The sequence below is a fragment of the Phalacrocorax carbo genome, chromosome 22, assembly GCF_963921805.1.
Source record: "Phalacrocorax carbo chromosome 22, bPhaCar2.1, whole genome shotgun sequence".
Taxonomy (NCBI): Eukaryota; Metazoa; Chordata; class Aves; order Suliformes; family Phalacrocoracidae; genus Phalacrocorax; species Phalacrocorax carbo.
In genome coordinates, this window is record NC_087534.1 from 7,509,323 (window position 1) to 7,529,053 (window position 19,731).

The following is a 19,731-nucleotide window of genomic DNA, read 5'->3' on the forward strand; positions in this document are numbered from 1 at the left end:
AGTTGAATTCAAGTCCTCCCTGAGTGGCCTGGGACAAGTCCCACCCTCCCTGCAGACCCCTCGGAGAAGCCATCCAAAAATCTCCCCAAGGAGAGGGAGGATGGGCACATGGTGCCCACTGGGGTGGGCACAGATATTTCGGAGGGGACCCGTCCCCTCAGTCCATTTCATGCCTGGCAGCAGGGCGATATTCAGCTTTCTGTTCCTGACAGCACCTCAGAGCTGTTTCAGCTTCTCCAGCCTGCTTTAATGGGTGCTGGGGAGCCCCTTGGGTGGCCAAATCCCCTTTCTGGGGCTGACTGAGGGGTCTTAGAGCAGACACCCATCCCTGAACCTGAGCCCAGAACATTGAAGGTGTTTTCCCAACCCATTCTGCCCCAAGACCCTAAATCATCACCCAAAATAGAAGCCAAAGCCTCCAGTCACTTTGGCATTTTTTTCCAGGGCAGGAAATAAATTCACCCACAAAAGGGGAAGTTTCAGTCCAAACGGCTCCAACAGCTGCTGAAAAAGGGGATTTCCAGGCTGGGGGGCTGCACCCAGGGAGCCTTGCTGGGAGGCGAAGGGGCTTGGGGCAGTGGGCGCAGGACATGAGCACCTCCATGAGCTGGACATTGTCACCCGCCACTGCACCGGGCAGCGGTGCACTGAGGCAGGCTGTCAGCTGCAGAAAATATCGGTAAGTCAGTAAATGTGTATATTTATAGGCTGCCAAGAGCGATGTCCAGAGGTCTGTGTCCAGGTGGGACTGCACGGACACCGCCACAGCCCAACCGTCGCCGGGCTGGGCGCAAGCATCAAGCATCACGTCTTCTCCTCAGCGGCTCGCCCTGGGTTCCCCCAGCTTCACCGTCCCTCCTGCCTCAGCCCAGACACCGGCAAGCATTGAAGGCAGCAGCCCTGCCTTGTAATATTTAAAACAATTTTATTCATGAAAATATGCTGTACAATGCACTATACACAGTTCTTTACATTGCCACATACACAAACTCTAATAGCACGATCAAGAAAGTTACCATTGCCTACGATAGATGCGTGGTGAGAGATGACGCCTGTCAGAGACCCTCCCCCCCAGTCTGTACAGTTATAAATACGAGGGAAAGGACGGACCGAAGACCGCCGTATGAAGCAAACCGGTGGGGCCCCTTCGGCGTCCCCTCGATGCCGGCTCCTCACTCCGGGCAGGGCTGGGGATGAGAGGGAGCAGGGCAGGGTGGGGGCCGGGGGGGGACAGGGGGTGATGGAGCGGGGAGGCTGAAGCCGAGCGAGGTGGGATGTGAGGTGGCCTGTGCTCGGGGAGATGTTTCCAGAGAGGGAAGACGGAGCCTCTGCCACCGCCGGACAGTGAAATAAGGCCCTGGTTTCCCCTTCCCCGTGCTCGCAGCAGTGCTGGCAGTGGGAGCCGCAGGGGCACGGCGGCGCCGGCCCCCCCAGGACCTGCCTGCCCCACGGGCACGAAGCATGGCCCTGTCACACGCGTGCCATCACCACCACCCCACCTGGGCACCGTGCTCCTGGCATCCCCCAGCCCCTCCGCTCCACTCCCCTCTGCCATGGCGGGGCCAGCCCGTCTCGCCTCCCCCTCCAGCCACCCCCATTTCCCTGGGTCCCAGCCGTTTTTGGGGGGGTCTCTGTGCCCACCTCCCGCTGCCCGCCATCCCTCGCACCGCACGACGACTGTACACACGACGCTTACCAACACGACTCCACCGCACACACGACAACCCCACTGTCACGAACCACAAAGACAGCTTCGCAATGGGACGTGCCCCGGGGGTGGATGCCCGGGGGCACCACGCGCAGGGCAGGGGGAGGCGAGCGGGGGGGAGCGGGGCAGGCGCGGCACAAGGGGGGGACTTTTCTCTTACTGCTGGTGCAGCTTCCCCTCCGCAACGATGGTCAGCCCGTATCTGCAACACCAAAGGGGTTTCTGGGTGTGGGGGGGGTCCCTGTGCCTGAGCATCCCATCTGCAAATGCCCGAACGCCGGGGGGAGCCCCCGCTGGCCTGCACTGCCCGGCGTGCTGGTGTGCTGCTGGATGTGTGCCTGGAGATCGGACGCCTGGAAGAGCCGGGACCCCTTCCCCTTCTCCCGTGCCTGGGGGGCAGAGCCCCCCTTCCTGCCGTGGCAGCCCCAGCTGCCCTCCGTGCCTCTCCTCGCTAGCAGTCCTTCACACCCCGTGTGCAGAGCTGGGGTGCCGGGTACTAAGTAGCCATTTGCAATTGGTTTCCAACAATTTTAAATATGCCTGAAACGAGAGGTGGTGTATAAAATGAATGTGGTAATGATCCTGACCAAAGAATAATCCTTTTTAAAAAAGCATTCAAGAAAGATTATATATAATAGAATATATTAAATTCTGTACATGATCAAATAATGTAAACATAATTAATTAACCTGTAAGAATGTCTTTAGAGACTACGTCCGCCGTGTGCCCAGGGTGAGGGTGAACGGTGGCACATGGGGCTCCTCTGTCACACTGCCACAGGCACGTGGGTCAGGAGGGGAGCAGGAGGTGCCCACCCACGGGTCCGACCCTGCCCCGGCTCCGAGCAGCCACGCTTCCCCTATGGCTCGGTGGGACCCAGCCACTGCACCATGGTAGAGGAGGTGGTGCTGGAGCAAGGGAGGAGCTGGGCCAGGAAAATGTGCTGGTTCAGTGGACTAACCCTTACTGCAACCCAGGGGCTGGAGGCCTAGAGAAATCCTGTGGTGCCCAGGAGGAAGACGGGCTGTGCAGAGAGCCCCGTGGGACAGAGCAGCAGCTCCCACAGCCTCTCCTCCCAGCCCATCCATCTCCTCTGGACCAGCCACTCCAGCTGCCCATCAGCCTGCCTGGTTTCCCCACTCCAAAAAGCCTGTTGCACCAAGGGCTGAGCTGCCCCACAGCAGGGAGCCCTCGCCCCCACTGTGCGGGGCGGCAGTGGGTCCCCAGCCCACCCCTGCCCAGCAGAGCAGTGGGGCTGGTTTGGGCTCCTGACACACGGCAGGACCACTTGTGACTCACGGTCCTCACCCCCATGGAGCACCGGCCCTTGGCAGCTGGGTGCACCAGGGCTGACCCCTCTTGCTGCCATCTCCCTGGACCAGCTCTCCTGGCACCCTGGGGATGGGCAGCGAGCCCTCCGGGACAGGCATGCGGGCTGCTGGCTGGAATCACTCCTGAAACCAGTAGCGACCCCGCAGAAGCCCCACAGCCCTGGCTGTGAGCCCTGTGGAACTTCCCTGAGCTCCGCTTGAGGGGGCAGCAGCATGGGTCACCTAGGCTTGGGGCACGGTAGACCCCACCTGCCTGCGGAGGCCTGGCCGCCAGATCCCTCCCCTCCTCACACGCACACATCCCCTTCTCGAGGATGACCCACATCACAGCCCCCCACCTTCCACCCCATCATCTGACACCCGAAGCCATGACCCAGCCAAGATGAGATGTGCGATGGGCTGCAGCCCCCGGCATTGCCCATGGCCTCTCTCCTCGTCTCCCTAAGCTCAACCCTTTCTTCCTTCCAATGCAAAAACTCAATGGCAAAAGAGTGCATGAAATCAAACAAATACACCCCCCCCCACCACCCCTCTGAGCTCCCCCTGAGCCTCCAGCATGGGGGACCCAGGCCAGCAGCACATCACTCACGGCAGGACCCTGTGTATGGCTGTGCACCACATGCAGGAGGGTGCCCGCGCCTGCTCCAGGCAGGTTCCCGCAGCTTTTCCATGGGCAGGCGTGACCGTGGTACCCCCAGGCACTGGTGGGCACGTGGGCTGCCGAGATGCTGTCCCAAGGGCTGCCGATTGCACACCCTTCCCTCCATCATCAACCCCGCTTCTCACTGCTTGGTAAGAAAACCTGCCCGGAGCCACGCAAGGAGACCCGCAGCGGAGGTGGCCTGGGCGTGTGGGCTTGGCAGAGTTCACATCTCCACCAGGATTTAGGGATGACGAGCCCCTCCTTGCCCTGCGGCAAGGTCCCCACTCCTGACACTTCTACTTGGAGGACTAGTTTCCCGAGGCGGCTTGGAGAAAATGGTCCCTTTCCAGAAAGGGATGCCCATGCAGGGTGTTCCTGCGCCACCAGCCACCACTGCTCCGTCACCCAGCCCAAGGACAAATCAAACCGGCACCATCGCAGCGGAGCACTGGGACCGTCTGGAAAGGCTTTCCCTTCCTGCTCTCCCCCTGGACCCGCCTGGCTCTGGCTGCCTCTCCCGCCCGCCTGCCCTGCGTCCTCTGGAGGATGCTCACGGGAGGACTGGGCACACGTGAGGGCTGGGGTCCCTACCCCGTCTCAGTATTTGACCCTACGGTTTGTGTTTCGTGTATCGACCTCAAGCTCAGACCGATGGCTCTAGCCCATCTTAACAAACAAAGGCAGAAGAGAAAGGAAAAAAAAAAGTTAGTCTTAATGTTCCCCTCGTGGCTTCTCGGCGGCGAGCCCCCCACCCCGGGGCGGGCGTCACCCGGGCACCCAGCTCTGGTTCGTGGGCTGCGGACCCCCAGGCAGCGCGGGCACGTTGAGCCCGTTCTGCGGCGGGAGAGCCGAGTCAAAGTTGAAGTCCATCTCGTCGCTGTCCATAAAGTCATTCAGGATGATCGACTCCACGTCGCACTCCAGGCTCCCGTTGAACATGTCCAGGTCCAGGTCTGCTGGGAACCTGTCTTGGCCCAACACGGGGGGGTGGACGGCCCCCGGGTAGGGGCCCTGCAGCGAATCCAGCAAGCTCATGTGTGCCCCTTGGTTATTAGTGTAGGAATGCAGATGCCCGTGGTGCGGCATGGCTGTCATGCTGCACGTGTCACTGGGCAAGCTCATAAGGCTGACAGGATTAGCTAAGGCACTGGTGTTGACCGCAGGGTGGTGACCGGCTGGTGACGGGTGGTACAAAGCATTGCTCTTCATGAGAGAGCCCGAGTGGGACGGGTAGGAGGACAAACCCTGCTCCCCGCTCCCGCACAGCAGCGGGTTGTGTCTGTGGCCACGGGCCGGCACCATGGGGCTGGCCTGCGGCAGGGGCAGGTCCCCCGGGACCATGCTCTCCTTGTGCGCGTAGGAGATGGAGGAGAGCAGGTCCTGCAGCGAGGCGTTCCTGTAGGAGCTGACGGGCGAGAAGGTGGCTTGCTTGTTCTCCTGGATGGTCTGCATGGGCAGGCGGCGCATGAGGCTCATGGCTGGCTGGCTGTAGATAGTCCCGCAGTAGGTGTTGGTGGCGGCCCCCATGGTGGAGCACTTGGAGTTAAAGGTGAAACTGGAGCTCCGCTGCCGCAGGGCGGCCGGGGGGAGCTGCTGCGAAGGGCTCATGGTGTAGCCATCCTGCAGGTCCTCCAACATGCTCTCCCCGAGGCTCTCGTTCAGGCTGATGGTGCCAGTCAGGTCGGTCAGCCGGGGCAGCTCCACGGAGCAGCGGGCATTGAGGGAAGGAGACATGGTGCTGGAGGGGCTGGGGTACATCAGCGGAGAGGAGGGGGTGCCGTCGTCCTCCTCCAGCTCATCCGGCTCATGATTGGACATGATGGGCGAGAGGCGCCCGCTCAGCGTGCTGGCCGTGGAGTTGGCCCGCGTCCTGAAGTCCGCCCAGGCGTCGTACTCGTCGCTGGCGTGGGACGCGGGGCTCTCTGACCACTTGGCTTGCTGGGAGGAAGGGCTGTCCTCCCCACGCTCCTGCGTCACCTGCAGCTGCTTCTTCTTGCTGGCTTTCCCCTTGATCCGCAGGAACTTGCTGTTGTTGTCCATCGAGACCGCCCGCCGGCGGGGCGTCTTCCCCGTCTTGCCGCCCTCGGGGTTCAGCATCCACCAGGAGCTCTTGCCGGTGCCCTCGTTCTGCACACGGATGAAGCGGGTGTGCAGGGAGAGGTTGTGCCGGATGGAGTTCTGTGGAGACAGCAAGGACAGAAGGGATGGTCAGCAGCGGCTCCAGCACCCTGGGCAGTGGGGGGATGACTGCAGGGCTGGGGGGGCACGGGGCATCGTGGGAGACCTGGGCTCCATCCCCTGGGACACTGCTGGAGGGGTCAGGGCTCAGGGAGCTCAGCTGGTGAGTCTCTCCCACAGCACTGCCAGGAATTTCACCTCTGGGAGCCCATGGGTCATGGCCCTTTGCTGCATCCATCAGATATCTATCGTTAGCACAGTTAGTGTCACAGCAGGGAGTGGGGGGGAGTCTTCAGCACGTGCCCTGGGGACCTGCACCAGGTCTCAGGAGACTCTTCTTCCCTGGCAGGAGCCTGGGGAAGGACAGGGTGAGGAGGCAATGGAAACAGCGGCAGAGTCAGGCCTTGCACCATGCCCGTGCAGAGGTCCAGGTCTTCTCCGTCCCTCCCAGCCCTGGCCACCCTCGCTCCAAGCAGAGCCCACCAGGATGCTCCCAGCACAGCCTTGCCCCGGCACGTTCCTGCAGAGGTCCCAGCCCACTCTCCCCACTGCCAGAAACCCCACCAGCTCCACAGGCGGAGGGACCCCCCTTTGCCCACACGCCGCCAGGCACCGACCCTCTGGAGCTGGCTCCAAACCGCTTTTTCCCTGCCTGGCATCATTTTGTGATGTGCCCCCCTCCTCCCTCATCGCTGGGGAGGGAGAAGCACGCGTTGCGCAGGGCGCTTTGTCACCGCCACCGCCCAAAGCGATGCATCAGCGCCGTGTGAGAACTGGTCCCCAAAAGGCCTGTCCCCCCCTGCAAATGGGGCCGGGGGCGCAGGCGGAGCGAGCCTGGTTCTCTGCGTGTCTGCAGGCTGGGTCCAGCGGCAGGGGCGGAAGGCACGCACCCTGCCCGAGCGGCTCACGCACCACAGCACGGCGGGTTTGCAAACCTCGCTACAGCCCCCATTGCCCAGGCAAGGGCTGCTCAGGGAGTGCTCCCTCCCCAGACACTTCTGGCTCCCTGCATCCACATCCAGCTCTTTGAAGGGTTTTCCTACTGAGAGCAACGCTCTGCTCCTCTTGCTCTTGCCTGCTGCTGTGGCTCTGAGCAGCTCGCTGGGGATGCCCTTAGAGAAGGCAGGCGGACGCAGGGAGCTCGCACCAGGGGCCATGTCACAACGCAAGTGTGCCCAGCTGCCACCGCCCCGTGGGGTGACAGGCTGGGGTGACCCCGGGGTGATGCCTTCCAAGCTCTGACCAGGGGAGGAGAGGGGATGAGGACATCTGCCTCTTGCTGCTGATCTGTAGGTCGTGGGATGCCACTCCAGCTCCCTGCGCCTCAGTTTCCCCAGGGCCCAGAGGGGAACGGCAAGACGCAGGACCCAGGGAAGAGCATCCCGAAGAGGCATCGGTCCGTGGTGTAGAGACCCTTGCTCCAGCACTGCCCGCGGGCTCGGGGCTCGGCAGGGGCTGCTGAAGGCAGGCAGGCAGCTCCTCCTGCCCCTGCCGAGCTGCAGGAGGGGCAGAGGGACAAGGAGGAGCAAGAAACCAAGGTGCCAGGGAGAAAGTTTGGTGCCATTGCTGGCGTACAGTGGAATACTAATGAAGAGGCGAGTGAGCTCCAGCCTCATCTATCATATTATGTAATGGCTTACTTCTCTGCACTTCATTTATTTGGAGATTGCTCCCAGGCTGGCTCCTCGCCAGCAGCCACCAAATCCAAGTCTACAGAAATCAATCTCGCGCTGACTGATTAAGCCGTGTTTAGAACTAATTGCTCCTTCGTGTGTGGGGAGAATAAATTACGGGCTTTAATTTCACATCTTTAAAATGCAACTGCAGGTATGGGCTAGCCGTTAACCCCTTCCTGCACAGCCCCGTGTACAGCTGGGAGAGGGCAGGCCATGCCTATTGTGGCTCGTGGAACAGGCTGGGACACGTGCTGCACTCCACGGTGGTGGCTGCTCATGCCCATGTTCGTTGCCTTCAGCTGGAGCAAGCTGAGCTCCAGGCCAGCCTGCCTGGCAGGGACAGGTCTCCCTGACTCCCCTCCAAACACCTCTCCTTTGAACCACGGGATGACCCAAGCTCCCCTCCATGTGACTGAGCTGCACTGCAAGGGGCAGGAGCAGAGCACTTGCCCGTCACCACATTCGCGGAGCCAGAGCCACCAGCCGTCTCAGCCCCGTGGTGCCACCTCGCACACACACACGGTCACCCAGGGGGATGGGGGTGCCTGAGCAGGGCTTGCTGGGGTGATGCCCAGCTGCTGCCAGGCAGGAGTGGGGACCCCCCGCATGGCCCCTGTCCCTCCCTGCTGGTGCTCCCAGGGTCTGCTCATCCTGGGAGGCAGGAGATCCTGCAGCCCTCTGCGCTGGGACCGACCTGCCGTGCAGAGCATGGAGAGAGGGGATGGTGTTTGCGGTGTTTGGGAACACCACAGCTGGGCAGGGGCGACATCCAGCACTGTGCTATTCTCCTCCTCTGCTACTGCCTCTCCCATGTCACAGCACCAGCGCAGGGCACCCAGCACCACCCATGAACCCAGGGCCAGTCTGGCATCAGGCAGGGGACATGGCTCTGGGGGGAGGCTGGTGGGGTCAGGCTGCCCAAGGGAGAGGAGGAGAGGGAAGGCTGCTGGCTCTTCTGCAGCGGAGCTTCATTAAGAGCCAAAAGACAGCAGCAATTAAGTGCAAGGCCCGGCGAGCCCGGCTCTCTCCTCATTAGCACCCCGACGCGCTCGGCTGGCCGTGGCTCGGGGTGCACGGCGCAGGGCAGCGGGCTGCACGGGGGCGGGCCAGGAGCTTATTAACACCACACAGGCAGGGACCTGCTTCACCCGCCACCGCCCCGGCAGCCCCACGAGCATCCGGCGTCCCATGGCCCCAAGCCCCAGGCTGGACGGGAGCAGCACATGATTGCACACCCCGAAACGTGGGGCTCCGCTCCCGGCCAGCCCCTGGCAGTGGGGTGATGTGCAGGGGACATCAGGGCTGGCAAAATCTCCCTGACAGCAGCTGCCTTGGCAGGGGTGTGCGCCAGGGTCTGGCAGATTTTGGCAGGGGGAGCAGGCGAAGGCTGGTACCAGGCCCAAGGTCCCCAAGATACCTGCGCCCCTGCCCCTCTCTGCCCTGTGACCCAAAGTCTTGCAAAACTTCTTGCAGCAACCTGCACCTTTGCAGGGCTGGCCATGCCCTGCACCCTTGCCATGTCTCCCTCCCCGTCCTTGTCTGTCCTGCTCAATGGCTCAGGCCCTTCACAAAAACAGAGACCCTCCCAGCGTCCCAGCCCCACGTGGCACCACAGCCCTGTGGTACCCAAGCAGTGCAGGGCCAGGAGCATCAGTGCCCAACACGCACCCAGACCGTGCCAGGGCTCATGCCGCTGTTTCAGGCACCTGCCCTCGCCCCCGTAGCTCTGTGGATGAGCAGGAGATGATCTGGGTGGTGGAGGCGAGGGCTGGAGGTGGCCCCAGGGCTGCCAGGTGTTGAAGGTGGACCCAAGCCCTGCTCAGCCCTGGTTGACACCAAGGGAGGATGAGGATGGATCCCATGCCAGCCCCTGGCCACCGGCTGCTGGAGGCTTTGCCAACCTGGAAGACCCCGGTGCCCATCTGCTGGGGGCTGGCCCTGCTGCAGGGCCTGGCAGGGGGATGGAGGCGCTGGTGGGAGCCCGTGGAGCCTTCTCCCCCTCCCCAGGAGCCCTTCTCCACGGAGCCTCATTGTCAGGGGAACAGCCAGTGTGAAATCGGTCTGATTAGCAATTAGTCCCATTGTAAAAGGATTAGCCGGACCCCATTGTTTGGATGAGTGACTTGACTATCAATTTGCATCTGGCAGCAGTGATGCTGCTGCTGCTGTGCTGGGAGCCTTTCCCGGTGTCCTTTTGACCGGACAGACGCTGTCTGGTGAGGCTGTGCTGGCACAGCCGCGGGGTGCTGGTGGACCCCGAGATGAGCCCAAAGGTGCCCTTTTGCAGGATCCCAAGCACCCTGCTAATCCCCACCGCCAGCAGCACCCCAGCAGCGTGTCCCGGCGGTCCCTCCTCCAGCCTTGGGGTGCTCACAGGTCTTGGGGTGCAAGGGGGGCCTGGACGTCCTCCCGCCTGCCCCATGGAGAGCACGGGGCGGGAGAAACAATTGCAATTCAAGCAAGAGCAGGATTGCACAAGCCCTGGTCTGAGCCAGAGCTGGGGAGAGCGAATGAGGGGGCCCTGTTGACCTGCCCCCCTCCCTGCCACATCCCCTGCACCCATCTGCTGTCCCTGTCACTGTCCCTGGGCTGCCAGCCCTGCCTGCTCTCCCCACGTCATCGGGGTTTTTTTCGAGCAAAACCACAAAACACCAAAATCCCAAACCCCAGCCTCCTCCCCTCCCTGTGTCAGCACAGCCCACTCCTGCTCTCAGAGACCCTGTGCGCTCCCAGCGAGCCCCAGCCCCGCAGCCGGGGTCTGTACATCTGTCCCAGGCTGCTGGTCCATCCAGCTAATGAGCCTGTTACCTGGAGGAGATTCATATACCGGTTAACAGGAGGAAGCAGCGACAGGGACACTAACGAGCGCTCTGCCGGCTGCTCTCCGGCAGCACGAGGATGGCTCCGGGGGTTAATTGATGCTTATTTACTTCTCACACATAAAAATTGCCAGCTTTGGAGGAAATATTCCAGGGGTCAGAGGCTGCTGGCAGCCCTGATGGTGCCTCATCCCGGGGGATGTCGTCCAAGGGTGGCGGTGCCGTGGGACGGTCGCCAGCGATACCCCCGAAGACATCGTATTTGCCCAAGAAACGATACTGCCCATGGGGACTGGCACCTAAGTGCAGGACGGCCATCACCATGGCCTCCTGGCATCATCCCCCGGGGAAGGCCAGCCCTACTCCCCGCCATTGGCGTCACTGTGCCACCCCAGCATGGCTCTGTCCCCTCCGTCCTGCCTGAAGCAGCTGGTGGCTGTGCCCAGTCCACCAGCCCTGGCACTGAAGCGCTGCATGCCGAGCACGGCCCACGCCTGCCTGGCAAGCAGATGGCAACTGGCACGCCGCAGCATCGCGCCCCGCGCGCCAGGAGGACGCTGATCACCCCAAGATGCCTGCAACCAGGACAGATGCCCCGTGCTGACAGCAGCCAGACCCCTGCGCCGAGCCCGAGGCAGGGAGCGGGATGAGACCCCCCATCACCTCTGGCGGCTGCAGGCACATCAGCCTGCTCCGCGGCAGCCCTCCTCCCACGGGTGGGCGAACGCAGCTTCACACCGCGGGAAGTGGCACAGAGGATAAAAAGGGGAGAGGGCAGCTGGGTGGCTGTAAATCCAGCCTAACGCGTGACAAGGTTCCTCCAACTCCCCAAGGATGGGACACAGCCTGGCACCGGCAGCACACGGGGCTCAGGAGGGCTGTGGATCCCCACTTGCCACTCTGCTGCAAGTGGCCCGGGTGATGTCCCCGTCTCCCCGCTGCCCCCGGGGCTGGGCCAGCACACACCAGCTTGATGGGAAGGAGCAGCCCCCAGCACAGGGCTCGGCAAGGCCGTTTTGAGCAGCTGCCACGTGCACGGGATCTCCTCTGCTCCAAAACTGCAGCCGGTGCTCTGCACTGCCCTACAGCGTTACTGCCCCATCGCAGCCCCCGCCGCCCCCTCCTACCCCTGGCAGCCCTCTGCAGTGCCCTGTAGCCATGTGCCTGCCCCACTGCTGGACCTCTGTGCCGCCCCACACAGGGCCCCAAACCAGCTCTCTGCAATGCCCCACAGTACCCCGTGCTGTGCCCCACAGCACCCCGTGCTGTGCCCCACAGCCATATCTCTGCAGTGCCCTGTAGCACCTTACAGCAAAGCCACTGCACTGCTCCATCAGCTGTCTGCGGTGCCCTATAGCATCCTACATCCAGACCCCCCGCAACCCCCCATAAGCCCCCCTCGGGCACCCTAAAGCCAGCTCGCTGCCCCACAGCTGGCACCCGCGTCCTGTTTGACACCCCTCCTTGGGGAGCCAGGGATGTGCCCCCCGAGCACGTCCTTCCCTGGGGCATTGCTGTTGGAGCTGGGCAGGGGGTCCGCACAGGCTGCCCAGTGCCCCCAGAAAGGGCACAGCGGGGGCAGCGGGAGGGCGCCCGCCTCCCCGCCACGGGGGTCTCGCCGGCGGCTGCCGAGCGGAGGCGAGAGTATTCGGGTCAGCGCGTCGCCTGAGCAGAGCCGGTCTGACATGCTGCTAATTGAACCAAATGCCCATTAGAGGCGTGACGGGCCGTGTCCATCCCGCGCCCTCCGTCGCAGGTGGCTGACACGCAAGGAGCCTGAAGGCTGTTCAGCATGGCCGGGCCAGAGCATCTCCCGCCTCCTCACACATCACGGCCAGCTCAACGCTCAGCCAGCATCTCATTAGGAGCAGCTAATCAGCCCCTAGGCTAATCATCCCATAGGCATGTGCTGGGGCGGGGGGAGAGGGACAGCTGGGACTTACGGGGGACCCCACAGCCCCTCTCTCTGCCACCCCTCAGGGCAGAGCAGGGGCAGAGCCTGGCAGGGACCGGGCGGGGGGGGTCCAGCCTTGCACTGCCCCACAGATCCACAATGCTGTGGGGCAAAGGATGGTTCCAGGCAAGCCCCATGCTCTGGGGCATGGGCTTGGAGCTGGGAACACACACCATAGAGCCAGGCTGTGACAGATGCTTGTCCGGCCCCCTGCCCGTGTCCCTCTGCTGTTCCCCAGGGCTGGGTGATGGTGTGCTGCAGACCAACCTCTCCTGAAGGAGGAGCTCCAAGTGAAATTCCCAAACCCACTGCCAGAACTCGCCAGCCCCGTCCTAAGCCTGGCCGTGGCTGCCTGGGCTCAGGGCCAGGTTTCAGGACAGAGGCTGGTGCTGTGGTGGCTGGATGGGTCCCCAAGACGAAGTCCATCCCCTGCCTGGCCCCATGCCGGTCCTGGCCCACCTTTGCCATGCTCCTTGTGACTCGCAGCAGGTCTGATCCCCGGTGCAGCCCCCCCGGAGCAGCCCAGGCTGCGCCCTGGCACAGCGCTCCCGCCCTCGCCACCCCTGTGGACTTGGCAGCTGATTTTGTGTTTCACAGTTGGCTCGGTGCCTCCCTCCCGCTCCTGACCACGAGCTCTGCAAGCGGTTCCCAAACCCACTGGAGACATGACTGACGCAAATCAAACCACACACTGCTCCCCATGCCCCCCCACCGGGCAGCCCCCCATGCCCAGCACTTGCTCCACAGCCCTCGGCCGGGGATGCCCGCTCGGGCATCCCTGCTCTGCAGCCTCCACGCACCCTGGCTCAACACGGAGAACCCCAGGTGGGTGCCGAGCCATGGGTGGGTGCTTGGCTCAGCCTTTTCTGCACACTGAGGCTGCAGAGCAGGGTGAGACGCCCCCCTGCACACCTCCCAGCCAGGACGGAGCTGGCGGAGGGCAGGTCGGCCACATCAGGAAACTCCTTACCCCCAGGCTGGAGCCATCCCAGCAGTGGCAGCAGTGCCACTGAAGCAGAGATGGCAGGCACGGCCGAGCATCCCTCTCCCGGCCCTGGTTACCACCGCTGCCAAACAGCTGGTTGCTATCACGTTGCAATGGGAGTGTTGCCGTTTCCATGGCAGCCGGTTTATTTTAGCCAGCTGTCATCACTCCACGTCCCCTTCAAAACCAGGAGCATCCTCCCTGCCCTGGCGGGTCCTGCCTTGTCCCCATCCTGGGCACCTCGCTGAGAGCCCAGGGAGCACCCACAGCACCCATGCCCTGTGGGACAGCCTTTCCCTGCTGTCCAAACGGGACAAATACAGCACCAGCATCTTCCTCACTTCCCACCATGGAGAGTGGAGCTCACACCAGCTCAGCCACCGGGTCCTGGTGAGGTGGCTCAGGGGATGTGCCCCCAGAGCCCAGGGAGAAGAAGGGGATGGAGGTATGGGGACAATATCAGGACTGGCATGGGGTGATTTCAGTGCTGTCGGGACACCTGGATGGTAAATTCAGCTCCCACAGCCTGCTCAAAGACACCCCCAGCTCTGGTTTGCTCCTCCCTTGGCCAAAGCTTTGGGCTTCTCCTGACAGAGCCAGCAGAGCCCCCAAACCCACTCTGAGTTTGCTGGGGCTCTGCGTGACACCTCCTCCTCCAGCCATGGCCGTTCCCAAGCTGGTTCAGGACAGAAGGGGACAGAAGAGCCGGTCCCTGGCGTGGCTGGCAGGGGAGAGGTCCCTTCACCCCGCAGCATCCCAAGCCCTGACCTACCGGGCAGCCCCGACCATCACCCCGCGGGGACCACACTGCCTTCCCAGCAGGACCATCACCCTCGGTGCTACCGGGCTTTGCCGGGGGGACCAGCGGGGCTGTGGGCGCAGAGGCAGAGCCCCGGCTGCGATGTGTAATGCGGTAATCCCTCTGCATCCCTGGCAGAACTGCTGCCTCCGTGAATCGCCCCAGCACCGCCTGGCCCGCCCCGCGTGCTCCCCAAAGGGCTCGTTAGATCACACCAGGGTGGCGGCAGCTAACGAGGAGCGCTGGCCTCCCAGGGAAGCGGGCAGAGAGCAGGCAGGGCTGGGGAGCTTGGGGGTTCTTCTGTGGGAGCCTGGGGGCTCAGCACGTGGTGGCCTGGCCCCAATATGGTGTCACTGTCCCCACAGACTCCCTTGCTAAAGGCACAGGCTGCGCTTTCGGGGTGCAGAGCCCAGGGCTGAGCCTAGCAAGGGATGTTTCAGGGGAGCCTGTCCTTTCCCAGCACCCTGTAAGCAGGCAGGAATCGCACGGGTGCAATCACGTAGCAGTGAGTGCACAGAGCCCAGCTGCAGGCTCGCCTTGGCACCGGGTGCCACCGAGAGACAGGGCTCAGGCAGAGCTGGGCTGGCGCTGCAGCGTGCCCCAACGCCAAGGTAACGGGCACACGCTCCCTGGCTCTGGGGTCCCTGCCTGCGGGCTGCACAGCGGCGCCAGTGTGGGGCTGGCGGGAGGCAGGGGACAGCCCGGAGCCTCTGCCCACCCCCTGCCTGCCTCCAGCCCCACATGTGTCCCATATCCCTGCCCTGTAACCCAATGCCAAAAGAGGGAAGCAGGGTTAGGTACCAGACGAGCTGTGTCTCTGCGTTGCACATCTCCGAGCTGGCTGGCCCTGGCACGGCTGTCTGCTCGCCTTCGGGCTGCAGCAGAACCGGAGGCTGCTGGGCCACCTGCCCTGGCCAGATGGCAAGGGGACCTCGCCATGCTGCTGGGCATGACACTGCTCAGGAGACCCGTGCCATACCCTGCTGCTCATCCTGCTCAGAGTGGGTGATGCTGAGGACGGGCTGTGGGGCTAGCAATAGCAGGGGATTGCTGCGCACAGGGCGAGTATGGGGTTGAGCTCTGCCCCCCTTTGCAGCGCTCTACGAGAGCCCCAGGCAGCAACCTGCCCTCCCGGTCCAACACAGTGCCCAGCCAGCCCCAGCATCCCAAATCACAGCATCCCACCACTCACAGCTGGGGTGCTCTCCCAGCTCCCCATAAAATGCCATGGCATCAAGCCACGTGCTGAGAACCCCCCTCAAGCACAGCCACCTGGTGAGGCTGAGCCTACACAACCCCTTACCTGAGAAACCCACACAGCACGGCCGCACCGTCCCCCCACACAAGCCACCCCAGAGCTGGATAAAACCTGGAGCCGCCCTTGAGGGTGCCAGGGGTGCTTGTGCAATACGAGGTGCCAGCACAGCCAGAGATGTTCTGCAAGGTGCCTACATCCAGCTGAGAGACATCCAGCCCCCCTGCCTCCAGGGACAAATCATGCCCCCTCCCAGAATCCCAATCCCAGCCTGTCTGGACCCCTCTCCAACATACGAGACCAGGTGAGATGCCTTGGAAAGACCCTCTCCACCATCAGCCACTTATCCAGTAATACTCTAATTACACCCCAGAGCTGGCCACCAAAATAGCTGCAGTAAATCACTCAGAGCTGCCATGTAATTTTTGCATGAAATTACAGTATTTTTTCCCCTGGGTTCAATTTCCTCCACACCAAGTTCTCACCGCAGCCAAATAATTAAAGCAGCCGCACTCGCTTTTCCTCGGGTACCATTTTAACTCCCTGCTGGCTGCCCCCCACCCCCGCTGGCCTGGTACCGGGGCTGTGGCTGGCTGGGGACGTGTGCCCTGGCACCCGCAGGCAGCCCTGCCTGTACCCACGCTCGGTACACCCAGAGCAAATAAGAGCTGCTGCAGATGTGAAGGCAAGTCAGATGAAACCGTGCTGAGAGACCCCGGGGAGACCCGGCACCCACAAGGGATGCAGAAGGCACCCCAAGCAGGATGCTGAGCCCCTGTGGGGGTCCAAACCCCACTGGGCAGAGGAGCTGGCTGTTCCCAGGAGGGAAACAACTCACCTCCTCTTCACTGCCTGCAGCCCGCAGGAGGAAGATGAGGGAAGCAGTGGGGCTCAGCCTGCAACATCCTGCTTTACGAACGATGGTCAGGCACCCATGGGAGATGACCATTCTATGGGGTGCCATGAAATGCCATCTCTGGGTCCCCTGGCTGCCTGGGAGAAGCCGTGGGTCCCAGCCACACATCACTCTTGTACTGCTGTCCTGCCCGAACGCACCGACCACGTGCAGCACCACGCTGACCTGAGCAGCGGCTCAGCTCCAAACCCTGGTGGGTTTTGTATCCAGCCCTGTCCTCTCCCCTGCCTGCTCGGTCAAGGCTGCCCTGCTTTTCAGCCTGAGATCTACATCAGAGCTGGACTGTACCCAAAAAAGCATGGAAAGCTGGGCATGGAGCCATGCACTGGGGCACACGTGTCCCCTGAGGACTTGCTCTGCTCCAGGTCTTCCTTGCCAGCCCCGTGGCCCCGCACCATCCCCAGGGACCAGCCCTGCAGGGCTGCTCGGAGGAGCAGCCAGTCCCTCCAGCTCCAGCCATGGGCCTTTCGAGGGGCTCACAGAGCAAAGCCAAACCCTTCGTGACATGCCGTGTCCCAGCTGCCCACCCGGGGCCTCAGCAGCTTTGCACTGGCTGCTAGAGCAGGGGCGGGCTCCCCGTGCTCTGCAAACTCCCTGGCAAAGGCAGCAAACCCTGGGCAGACGCATGGAGAGTCATCTCAGGGCAGCAAACCCTGGAAATGAGAGGCTGGTCTGGCCGTGCACAGAAAGGTGCCTTTTGCTTCTCAAATACCTACAAGAGATTTCATCCTGCCACCAGCAAGCACGGATGGCAAACACTTGGGAGCACTGGGGCTGTCAGTCCCGAGGTGGATGGGGACCAGACAGGTTGCCAGGACAGCAGAGGCATCCCTGCCTCCAAACGCTCTTGGCTGAAAGATGTCTCATGGAACAGTTCTATTTCGATAAAAAAATCCCAGTTGTTCAAGAAAACAAATATTTGTGCTAGTTTGCGGGTTTTAGGCCACAAAAGTGGGGCAGGGGAGGGTTTAGTGAGAGGAGAAAATATTCATCATGGGGACCTGCAGAATCGTTACAAGAAGGCACTATTTCAAAAATGTCTGTGAAAATACTGAGCAATTTCCAGCCAACGGCAGCATCGGGTCCACCTGGTCTGGTCAAACCCGTGGCACCCCTGCCTGTCCTGGCAGGCTCCTGCGCCTCCCCTGCTATCCCCACGCTGCCGCCCCCCTCGCAGGACACTGCTCCACACCCCAGCCCATGGCAGCGCCGCCCTGGGCCGGATCCAGCCCCCCCACCTAGATCAGCCTTGTGAGACGTCGCAACCCCCAGCATCATCCGGGCTGGCCCCACAGCAGCTCTTTCAGCCACAGCACCCCACGGCAGTAGCACAGAAACCCTCCAAAACCCATGTAACTTCCTTTTTCCCGCTTCCAACTTCCTTTTTTCATGCGTGCGTTTGACACTGAGGGCACAAACCCCCATGTCACCAGGGACACCATGCCACCTAGGACAGGCAAGCACCAGCCATGGTGGGAAACAGAGACCCCGGTGACCACCCGCCTGAGGGGGCGAGCACCCCACGCCTGGAGCCAGCATCCCACGGGGACTGGGACAGGGAGGCAGTGGTGTGAGCCACTGGCACAGCTGTCACCACATCCCTGCACAGCCAGAAGCACAGCGGGAAAAGGCCTCACGCTGACGTCCCTCCTGGCCCAGGCAAGCTCAAAGGCGCTGGGTCCTGATCCGTGCACCACATCCCCTCCAAGGGAAAGGCAACCCAGAGATGCTGGCATGGCTGAGATGCCACCGAGTGCGGTCCCCTCTGCCCCAGAGCCCTGAGGGACATCAAGCACCTCCAAAACAGCCCCTGGTAAGCAGCCCTGTCCCCCCAAATCATGCGGAGCAGGCGGCTGCTGGTGACAACAGCAGGCGAATCGCTGCCTGCTCGTCCCACGCAGGCAGGGAGGCTCAGCTGCCTGCCGCGCCGTGCGCTCACGCTCATGCACGCACACGCAGACCCCAGGGCGAGATGCACTAGGACAGGAGCTGCTGGCAGGGCTGAGCCCACCACGCCTTTAATGTCGCTCAGGCAGCCAAAAAGCCTGGGTCTGTGCCCAGGGCTGCACTGCGCGTCCCCAGCCGCACGCAGACGTTGCTGGGAGAGACGGCGAGACATCGGGGGGGGGGCAACTGGAGCCCGCTCGCCCTGAGCATCCCGCGTGGTGTGTTCATCGCATCTTGAAGCTCCCCCAGCACACGCTCGGTGAGCCAGTCACGCAAGTGTAGCAAGGTCACTGCAGCGCCCCGGGGATGCTTCTGCAGCTTCAGCCCCATCAGCTGTGAGAAGGGGGGATGCTGCCCCCACCCACACAGCCCAGGCTGCCTGCAGCCGAGGGAAACTGAGGCACTGAGGGGGCTGTGGCAGGGGAAGTCTCTGGCAGAGCGGCTCCATGGCCATTTCTCTGCCCAGCCATCATGTCCCAGAACCCCAGGCCGTGCCGCAGGGAAGCCCAGCCCTCCCCAGCCCTCACGCCCTGCTGCCTGCTCACAGCTTGCGGCGTACATGGAGATGGCCAGGGGGCTGGTGGCACCCTGGGGTGCCCTGTGGGTCAGAAGGGGATGCTCTTAGGAGTCACTGGCACGGAGAGGGGGCAAGGGCCTCACAGCTGGCAGGGCTCACGGGCAGGAGAAGGTCCTGGAGGCAAAAAGGGATGGGAGGGTCCATCCCTGCTCTGCCCCGTGTAGCTGGGAGGGGAACCCATCACAGTGCCTCACGTGATTCCAGCCAGCGAGCTCCCAGCCCCCACTTGAGGCTGGACAGAAGCCAAAAGCAAACGCGCTCTGGGAGGGGAGATGGAAAAAGGTGCATTTTCCCAGGGAGGGTTGCAAGAGCAGCCACCATCCCAGGGCTGGAGGAGCCTGAGCCCTCCTCAAAATGTCACCAGCTTGCAGTGGGGCATCACACACCTCTCCCCATCACACATGGACACCCACCCTGCACACGTGCACCCCAGCACACCCACCAACTCCTCCCCACGATGCACACACCCCCTCCCTGCACCCTAGCCCACAGCCCCCATCCCCAGCGCCCACCCCCCCGTGCCCCACATCACCCACGCCTGCGTGCACCGGCGCACGCCCCTGCACGGATGCCGTCTGCGCGGTGACTCAGCTGACCCGACCGGCGGCAGCTTGCTTCGCACCTGCTAATTAAGGGCCCCCCCGCTGCCGCCCCCACAGCTCCTCGTGCCAGGGTCTCGCCAGCCTGCCTTACTCACAGTGCCGGGAGCAGGAGGAGTGGAGGCCTCCCCCATCCACACCAGCTGCCCAGCCGAGCCGGGTGGGCTTGCAAGCCCGCCCTGTGCCCTGGCGAGCGTGGGAACTTGTGCCATTTATTGCAGGGCAGGGTAAAACCCTCCGGGGCGGGCGGCTCCTGTGCCCTGATGCTCCCCACCTACAGGGTGCACAGGCACTGCTGGCACCCTGCAGCCTCCGGGCACCCGCTGAGCCCTTTTGGGTCGCTG

General features: G+C 62.9%; 1 protein-coding gene across 2 annotated transcripts in view; it reads right to left on the minus strand.

Annotated features, from left to right (window-relative positions):
- Positions 1-911: 911 nt before the first annotated feature.
- Positions 912-19,731, minus strand: part of FOXO6 (forkhead box O6) — a 41,267-nt gene continuing 22,447 nt past the window's right edge. For both annotated transcript variants that reach the window (XM_064471206.1, XM_064471205.1), the window contains exon 3: positions 912-5,860. In XM_064471206.1, the coding sequence (XP_064327276.1) occupies positions 4,448-5,860 (1,413 nt within the window). In that variant the 3' untranslated portion in view covers positions 912-4,447. The remainder of the gene's footprint in view (positions 5,861-19,731) is intronic.